This window comes from Nyctereutes procyonoides, unplaced genomic scaffold (genome assembly GCF_905146905.1).
Source record: "Nyctereutes procyonoides isolate TBG_1078 unplaced genomic scaffold, NYPRO_anot_genome, whole genome shotgun sequence".
In the NCBI taxonomy this organism is placed as follows: Eukaryota; Metazoa; Chordata; class Mammalia; order Carnivora; family Canidae; genus Nyctereutes; species Nyctereutes procyonoides.
Window position 1 is genome coordinate 6,559,435 of NW_026575140.1, and position 9,550 is coordinate 6,568,984.

General features: G+C 55.9%; 1 protein-coding gene across 1 annotated transcript; it reads left to right on the forward strand.

Moving 5' to 3' along the window:
- The first annotated feature begins 200 nt into the window (after nt 1-200).
- Nucleotides 201-9,245, forward strand: CA7 (carbonic anhydrase 7). Its single transcript, XM_055306494.1, has 7 exons — nt 201-307; nt 2,707-2,904; nt 5,993-6,111; nt 6,942-7,037; nt 7,138-7,200; nt 7,729-7,884; nt 8,524-9,245. The coding sequence occupies exons 1-7, from the start codon at nt 268-270 to the stop codon at nt 8,644-8,646; spliced, it is 795 nt and encodes a 264-aa protein (XP_055162469.1). The 5' UTR covers nt 201-267; the 3' UTR covers nt 8,647-9,245.
- Nucleotides 9,246-9,550: the final 305 nt, after the last annotated feature.

Below are 9,550 nucleotides of genomic sequence, written 5' to 3' on the forward strand. Positions count from 1 at the left end.
GGGGAGTAGGGGAAAGCTTTGCGTCCCCTGAGTCCCCATCTGGACACCACTCTGGGGTTCAACTGGCCTGCGGGCGGGCGGGGGCGGGGCACCGCCGGCCTCCTTCGCCCTGCCGGGGGTTGGGGGGCGGGTCCCCCGGGAACTGCTCCTCCCGCGCGCCGCAGCTTTAAGAGGCTGCTCGGCGGCAGCGAGCGGGGCCGGAGCCGCAGCCGGAGCCAGCGGGACTGAGCGGCGCAGGCAGGTGCAGCGCTGCGGGTTCAGGGCGGCATGACCGGCCACCACGGCTGGGGCTACGGCCAGAACGACGGTAGGCGCAGACCCCGGCGGCCCGACCCTGGAGCCAGCCCCTCCCCCCGGGCCGCCCCCAGAAGCGCTGGCTGCCCGGCTGCTGGCCCAAAGTCCGCGCTGCGACTCGGCCCGCGGGCCGCCGGGCAGCCGAGCGCGCGTCCTGCCGCCTCCTCCGCGCAGCCCCCCACGGCCGCGCTCGCCGGCCCCGGGCGCGACGGTCACCGCGGCGGGCACGGGGCGAGGCGGCCCGGGGGGCGCGGGGGGGGCGCGGGGGGGGCGCGGGGCGCGCGGGGGGCGGGGCGGGGAGCGCGCACGGCGTGTGGGGGGACCTCCCGGGAGCCGGGCTCCGCCGGACAAGGGCGCGGGGTCCCCGGGAGAGTTTCCCCGCCGAAGCGCCGGAGCTCCGGTGTCAGCAGGTACGTGAGGGGAGGAGGGGTTCGGGGGAGCACGCGTGTGTCTGGGTGTCTCCATCGAGCACGGTGTCTGAGCACGTCCTGGTGGGAAGCGTGGGAGCGCGGAGCCCACATCAGCCTCCTGGTCTCCCTGGGGAAATAGCTCGCTGATCCTGCCTGGTTTCCTTAGGATGCAGAGGAAGGGCGAAGAGAGCCAGGTGGCTTCAGTGTGGGTCTGGGGCAGGTCAGTTACCTTTTGGGCTTTTTTTTTTACCGAGCTGGGGTGGGGGTGTGCGGTAAGGGCTTCCCGCTTTCCATCAGGTGGACAGTGAGGACCCAAGGTCCGTGCTGCCAGAAGGAAATCCCAGGCAGGGTAGGTGGACGTGGGGAGAAAGGGAAGTGCAGGTGAGAGGAACAGCGCTCATCTCCCCTTTCCTGGGGAGAGGTAGTCACTCTTTGAGGGCGAGTGGAGCTCCTGTGCTAGTCTGGGGGTTAGGAGGTTGCGGTGGGCCAGAGGGAGCTAAGGAGTTGCTGTGATGTGTCTGGCTGCCTCTGGGACACAGGGACACAGGAGCATATTTTGGAGGGAAGACACCCCCCGCCCCCAGATCTGGGCATGAAAAAGCTGGAGACGTTGAGGAAAAGACAACAGAGATCAGCAGAGCTGGAGAGAGAGGCAGAGAAGGGGCAGATTGACAGAACCCAGAGATCATCTTCCCTCCAGCACCTGCTCTGAGCTAGCTTCTGGGTGCTTCCTCCAGAATCTCGGTCCCCTGACTCTATCCTCTGCTTGTCCTGCCCACCAGCTCTGAGCATACAGTATCCTCTATGGCTGGCCGCCCTCAGGCCACTCCCGCTCACCCAGCCAGCCCCGGGTCATTCATTCTAGGGGCAGTGAGGGAGGGAGGGACAGAGGATAGAGGTGCCGGCATGCGGCATGCTCACAGGACTTCAAAAATAACCCAGTGGGTCTGGGCCACGATTCTGAGTCATCCATTGGGGACACAGCTCTGTCGGCACCTGCTGCTGTTTTCTCAGGAAAACTTAAGAAGCCAAAAACGGGGAGAAGCACCAGCCGGCAATAGCTCTAAAAATAGGTTGTATCTCAGGATGTTCCCCAGGGAGATGCCGAGCCTTTCGGCTGCAGATGGAGCCTCTGGGAGGCAGGTGGTGGGTGCTCGTGGGTGTGCACGCAGGTGTGTGTGTGTATATGTGCTTCACAAGCATGTGTTTTGCTATAGTCTTTCATTGCAGACCTGGGTTTGCAACAGGGAGTGTTTGTGCGTGAAGGTGCATGTGTCAGGTGTAGTCGTCAGGATTGTGTGTGTGTGTTTGTACACGTTTTTTACTGGGCCCTGCCACTCTGAGCCTGATGAACTCAGGTCACTGTGCACCTATGTGTGCGCACATGAAATTCTCTATAGATCTGTAGGCATGTGCCTGGGGAGGGCAGTTGTGGCTGCCTATGCACATGCTATATGTTTATACCCGTACCCAAGTTTGTGTGTGTGTATGAGTGCGCGAGTGCGTGTGAGCACATGCATATGCATGGACGGCCCTCAGTTCATCTGTGAAACAGGGATCATGATGGTTTCTGCTTCACAATGTGATTGTGAGGAGCAAGTGAATGTCACAGAGCCAAAGCTAGGTTGACTTTAGCTTTTGTTATTATTATTATTATAAATACCAACACCAATGTGCTCAAGATGTGGGAAGAGGCCAGATACCTGGTAGAGCCAGGTGAGGGACTGCAGAGGCCTGGGGCCCTCTGTGAGCTTGTATTGGGTGTTGGGGAGGAGTCACTGCCTAGCACCGCCCCTGGGCTTGAGGCTATACTGTGCTCCATTCCATTAATTAGCTGTCTAGGCCTCCTGTCACCTCTGGGAGGAGAGTTTTAGTGAGGCCATTTTGCAGCTCCACAGCAGGGGCTTACATCTGAAGGGTTACCTCCATCCCCCATGGGCGTCCTCTGCCTACAGCACAGAGATCCAAGCTAGCCTGAGCCCTCCCCTCTCTACACCTGCAGGCCCCTCACAGTGGCACAAGCTGTATCCCATTGCCCAAGGAGACCGCCAGTCACCAATCAATATTGTGTCCAGCCAGGCTGTGTACTCACCCAGCCTGAAGCCACTGGAGCTTTCCTATGAGGCCTGTATATCCCTCAGCATCACCAACAATGGCCACTCTGTCCAGGTGGACTTCAATGACAGCGATGACCGAACTGGTAAGTGGTCCTTGCCAGAGGCTGGCTCTCCTCTCACTGGGGTAGCCTCAGGAAGGGCAGCATGCTGTGGTGGGGAAAGAAGGCTCCACCTCTCACCAACTATGAAGCCTTGTGCTGAGCCTCAGTCTCCTTACGCATAAAATGGGAGTGATAAGATCCTCTTTTCCTCTCTAGGGTCATAGGAAGGAAAAATGAAAAATGGAAGTGATGTGTGTAGTGCTGGCATACAGCAGATGCTCAAGAAATGCAAATTCCCTTCCTTCTCTTTCATTTACTGCTTTAAGTCAGGTTTGTTTTTACTCCAGGCCCTGTCACTGACCTACTGTGTGGTGTGATCTGGCTCAGCCCAACAGAGAGAAGAGCGCCTAAGTGTTCTATGTGCGGGGTCCCTTGCTAGGGTCTGGGTAACTCTCTCATTCCTCTCAAGAACCCACCTCTAAGATGAGCAGGCAGAGACTCAATGAGCTGGGGAACACCAAAATCGGCCTGGTCACTCTCCAAAGGTCTTCTCTCCAACACACCCACAACCTCAGGATTCCAACCAGCGTGGGCCACAGAGAGGCCAACAGGAACCTCTATCTGTTTACCCTGCGTTAAGAGTCCAGGTTCTTTCAAAATAAATTCCTAGACAGAAGCCTCAGGAGTGCTCCTCAGTGAAGAGATTTTGTCCTTATGAATAGTCCTATGAGGGGGTAAAGCAGGGCTAGGAGGGAACCTGCTAGTTTCTGGTGTAAGAAAGTAACTGGTACTCTGCTCCTCTCTACCTCTCCACACACACACACACACACCGAAAGCACACAAGGGCATTTAAGTTTCAAGTAGAAAATCAAAATGTAGAGAAGCAGAGGGAAGCCAGAGAAAAATGATCTTAGTTGCTTAGCCCTGAGTTCCCTGGTAGGCTAGGAATAAAGGGAAAGAGGATCAGCTATAGTTCTTGTTGCAGAAGGCAAGAAATCCAGCAGAGCCTCAGAAGACAGCCAACATTTTCCCATACTGAATTTTTTTTAAAGATTTTATTTATTTATTCATGAGAAACAGAGAGAGAGAGGCAGAGACACAGGCAGAGGGAAAAGCAGGCTCCATGCAAGGAGCTCAATGTGGGACTCAATCCGGGTCTCCAGGATCAGGCCCTGGACTGAAGGCAGCGCTAAACCTCTGAGCCACCTGGGCTGCCCCCCATACTGAATTTTTATTTTTTATTTTTTTAAAGATCTATTTATTTATTTATTCATGATAGATACACACACACACACACAGAGAGAGAGAGAGAGAGAGAGAGAGAGAGGCAGAGACACAGGCAGAGGGAGAAGCAGGCTCCATGTCGGGAGCCCGACGCGGGACTCGATCCCTGGACTCCAGGATCGCACCCCGGGCCAAAGGCAGGCGCCAAACCGCTGAGCTACCCAGGGATCCCCCATACTGAATTTTTAATAAAAATTCTCACCCAGAGCTTTTTTTAGAGGGGAGGGACATGGAGCTTTTAAGGACCCTAAATGACTGTCTATAAAGGAGCAGTTTTCATATGACTACCTTTTAATAGCTTTCAAAGGGCACTGAGGGTTCAATTCAGTAGCTTAGTGAAGGCCATTGTCGTTGGGAAGTGGGGAGGCAGCCCAAAGACATGCCTCTGGATTACCGATCCAGTGGTTTACTTTGAGGTCTGGCTCCCTCTCCTACCAGAATACCCAGGTTTGAGGGGTCAGCAAGTCAGCAAAAAGAGAGTAGGCTTGGGAGTGAGACAGTTGGGGCTCTGCTGCTCACCAGCCTGGGACTTTGGGCAGGACACCTGCTTTTCTGAGCTTCAGCCATACATCTGTCCAATGGTTCTACTCAAGGACACATTGGGGGTTGATGCTAGCAGAGTGCTGAATACATGTGGAGTGCACAGCAAATGGTAGTATATTCTGTGGTCAGGACAGAGGGAGAGGGCTACAGAAGCAAAGCTCAAGGGGTTAGGTGGGAGTTTACTCCCTGAGAGACCACACTGCAGCATCCCAGGGGCAGCATGCTTAGAGGGGTGGGCCCCCACAGATCATATCAGGGAGCTCAGCCTGCCTCTCCAGGATGGCACAGCCTGATTGGGCCCCTGCCCTGGCCACCCTTCCAGACTCCCTTTGTCAACCCTCCAACAATGCAGTGGACAGACCCTGCTTCTCAGTTAAGGCCAGGTAGCAAGGAAGGGCCTTTGGACTGTTCGGTTATCCTCTTCCTCATGGGATGCACAAGGGGCAAGACCCTGCCCAGGTCACCCATCCTGGAAGGGCCTAGTGGAACTCTGAGCCTAGGGCCGTCACCTGATCCAGGGGCTCACATTCAGGTCTCACTGGGGCTCCCTCCATTGCCATATCCCTTTCAGCTAGAAATTCAATCAGTCCCAGGAGGCCTTGTGCATGGCCCCAGCTCAGTGGGTGTCAGGGTGACAAAGTCACGAAACTAGCACAAGGAGAGATCTCCAAAGAGGCCATGGGAGATGGCCACATCTCAGGTGTGGGCCCTTAGGAGCTGTTCCCTGGACAACACCAGGTCTGGAGAAGGCTCAAGGTTCTAGGAAGACAGTGTGGCCTGGTGAGTAGGGGCTTGGGTTCCAGACTTAGGAAGGAGATACAGGCTTATATCCTAGTTCAGTGTCTTGCTGTGTGACCTTGGCCAAATGCCTTGCCCTCTCTGTGACTCATTTTCTTCCATTGTAAGATAGAGATAACAGTAGATCCTGTCCCTTATGACTTCTATAAGGCTTCTAGAAGGACTAAACAAAAGAATCCTTCCAGTTTAGCCCTGGGCCAGGGAACCAGACAGGAGAGGCTTCTTGTTAGTGGTAATGGGGGCCTGGGAGACAAGTTCCCAGCTTCCATGCAAAAGTGGGGAGGGTGGCCAACCCTGTCACTACCTGTGCCAGGATTCCTGCCTTGGCCCTGCTAAGGGCCCAGGAGACTGAGTGAGAACTGACCCAAGCCCAGTTAACCCAATGAATTTTCCAAATGAAAACTTTATCCCCCTCCTGAATACTTGCTTGGTCCTGGCACAGCCACCTGCTGGGCCATGTGGGATCTCTCGCATCAAATACTCCATACCCGCCTTCTCCCCGCAGCGGTAACTGGGGGGCCCTTGGATGGGCCATACCGGCTCAAGCAGCTCCATTTCCACTGGGGCAAGAAGCACAGTGTGGGCTCAGAGCACACAGTAGATGGCAAGTCGTTCCCCAGCGAGGTAAGGGCCCTCTACCTGAATCGCTTTACTATTTGGGGAAGGACGGGGATGTGATGGGTACCTGGTGTGGGGCTCTGGAAAGGGTAAGGAGGAGCATCCAGGGGGTTTGGGAGAAACACACCTCCCACCACCCCATCCAACAACCCCCTTCCCCCCACCCCAGCAGCACAAGATCTTCCACCGGAACTCTGCCCACTGTTAGCTGGGTCTCTGTGTCCAGAAGGAATTTTCGGAAGGATAAGCCCAGTCCCACCACATGCTGGCTAACAACCCTTTAAGGACTGAGCCTGGCATTCAAGGCCCTGCATGAAGCATGAAGTGGCTTTGCCTGGCCTCCTCTTTGCTTGACCTCTCCCCATATTGACCAGCATGATGGATCTCCTGTCCACACTTAGCTCTTTTAAACCTCCAAGCTTTTGCCTGTGCCATTTTGTCTGCCTGGGGTGCTTTTCCCAAGGGTTCCACCCGATAACCACCTGAGTCATTGTCCGGACTCAGCTGCAGGCACCACCTCCTCCAAGGTGGGTCACACAAAGGGAGGGCTGTTATCTATTTCATAGTTCACTGAGGGCTGAGCCCGAGCCAGATTGCTCTTTGGGTCACCTGGGGTGCAGGGAAGGGTTGAGCCCAGAGTGGTGTGGATGCTATGTGTGGCCACTGGGGGCTCCACTGGAGACTCCTCTGAGCCCCTCCCCCCCCCAGAGGCCTGGGAGGTTTAACAGCCTTACCCCTCTTGCAGAGGGGCCAGGAGTCTAGGGGGAGTGAGGGAAGCCTGGCTCTGAGCTCTCATGGCTCCCTAGAGGCGCTAAGCACTGGCCTTGCCCCTGTAGCTACACCTTGTTCATTGGAACGCCAAGAAATACAGCACCTTTGGGGAGGCAGCCTCAGCACCGGATGGCCTGGCTGTGGTCGGCATCTTCTTAGAGGTAAGGGGTAGTAACTGGGGCCGAGAGGGCAGGAAGCCTGGCACTGCCCCTACTTCCAAACATGGTGGGTGCTGGGCTCACACTACCCTTTCCCTGACAGACAGGGGACGAGCACCCCAGCATGAACCGTCTGACAGATGCGCTCTACATGGTTCGGTTTAAGGTGAGATCAGGGGTCTGTGCCCCAGACCCAGAGCAGCCTGGTGGGAGGGAGGAAGAGACTGGAGCGTGGAGTGGGTCCATCCACTGCTCCAGTTTGACAGCAAACCCTTGCTGAGCTGAAGGGCGCAGGTTAGCAGCTGCAGTGCCCTGCAAATGACGACTCTTCATCAGAGTCAGTGGCCTCACGGAGTGCCTGGCACACAACCCGGTTGGATATAGGATTGATAAGATGTTTCCTGTGTCAATGGCCACCCTACAGGCAGCTAAGGTCAGTCGAACAAAATGGCAGAGACAGAACACGAACACCAAAGAGCTCTAGGAGCCATGGTTTTACATACTGGCAAACAGGTAGACAGGGCCCAGTCCGAGCTGAGAGATGGCATCTGGTATCACAGACCTATGCCCACAATTTGCATCCATGGGCCAAGGAGAAGCCTAAATCCTGCTGACAGGAAAGAGTGGGGAGGATGCTGGTCTGGTCCTAGTGGCAGGTCTGTGCTGATTCCTGGCTTTGCCTGCCCTGCCCTAGGGAACCAAGGCCCAGTTCAGCTGCTTCAACCCCAAGTGCCTCCTGCCTGCCAGCCGGCACTACTGGACCTACCCCGGCTCCCTGACCACGCCTCCCCTGAGTGAAAGCGTCACCTGGATCGTGCTCCGGGAACCTATCAGCATCTCTGAGAGGCAGGTGAGTCCTCCCAGAACACCACATGGGATGGGAGGTTATGGCACTTAGGGCCCATCCCAGGGAGTGTGATTCTCCCAACCAGCAAGCTACAGCTTATGGTCCTCCGATCAAGACTCCCATCTTTTGCTGATAAACAGTTAGATTCCTTTTTTTTCAAAAAGTAGGCTCCATGCCCAATGTGGGGCTTGAATTCATGACCCTGAGATCAAGAGTTGGATGCTCTACTGACTGAGCCAGCCAGGTGCCTCCTCCTCCTCCTTTTTTTTTTAACATTAGATTCTTAGATGGGAGTTCTCTTGACTGTTAGTCATTAGGATCTAAACCACAGGCTGAGAGGGGAGATCCCTGGAGCCTGGGACCATGCCTACTGTGTTAGAATCTGAATCCTGCATTTGTTGAAAAGTCTTAGCTAGATGGAATTGGAACTGCAGCTGGTGGAGCAGGGACCAGCTTCAGAGGCCCTTTAGTGGGCCAGTAGCTGGGGTCAGAGAATGAGTGGGGGGAGGAGTGGGAAAGGACCTAGGAGCAAGAGGAGGAAGAGGTAGAGCTGTTGGCAAGTTAGGCCAGATGGTGTGTCTGACAGCAGAGAGGACCCCAGCACCTGCGTTCTGCCCTGAGTATCTCCTCTGCCTTCTCAAGATGGAGAAGTTCCGGAGTCTGCTTTTCACCTCAGAGGAGGATGAGAGGATCCACATGGTGAACAACTTCCGGCCGCCGCAGCCACTGAAGGGCCGTGTGGTCAAGGCCTCTTTCCGGGCCTGAGCTGCCTGTCTGCCCAGCCGGCCACTAGAGCACCATTTTCCCAAGGGCTTCCACGTCAGCAGACACCAAACCATCCAAGGCTCCTTGCCTGGGGGGGTGCTGTGGACCCCCCCTTCAGCTGGCTTGCTCCTGGGCCACCCTGGAGGATTCTTGATGGGACCCTCAAGTCGGGGGATACCCGTCAGCTGGGGACAGGAAGGACAGGAGCTGAGCATGGTCTAAGCCTGAGGTTACCTCTGCCCTCCAAGACCCAAAGGCCCCTGGGAACCTCCTCCCGTCTTCCCCACTGGCAGTGGCAGCAGCCCCACCCCGAGCTCACACTGTGATGGACGAGACCGAGCTCTCTGGGGCAGGCGGCTGGCGTTGCCAGAAAGACTCAAGCAATAATTAGAGGTGGGCAGAGCTGCCCTCTCAGCGTTACCTCTTCTGCGGGCCTCCGCCATGCACGCACCTCACTGCCGGGCCATTAAAATCAGCACCCAGTCTGCTGGAGATGACATGGCCTTTTCCCTCCAGCCATCTGCTGCCATGGGCAGACACTGGCTACAGCTTATGTAGTATCTTCCCTCATCCCCACCCAGCCACCAAAGCCACCACATGACAATCCATCCATGCAATGATTAATAAACTCATCTATTCATGCAACAAATACCCACTGAGTGCCTGTGCTACGTCACGGACTGTTCTAGGCATTGGGGGAATGGACGGAGGTAAGTCAAGCACAGTATGTGGGGAGGGACATGGGTACTGAGCAGATGAGGCTTATCTAGAGGGCCAGGCCATGGGAGCAGCGAAAAGGGAGGGAGCTACCTTGTCTGGCAAATTAAAGTAAATCCCAGCCAGCATTCCAAGGCAGAGATAAGGGACCAGCAAGTTTGAAGCCAAGGGGAGGGAAGGTGTGCAA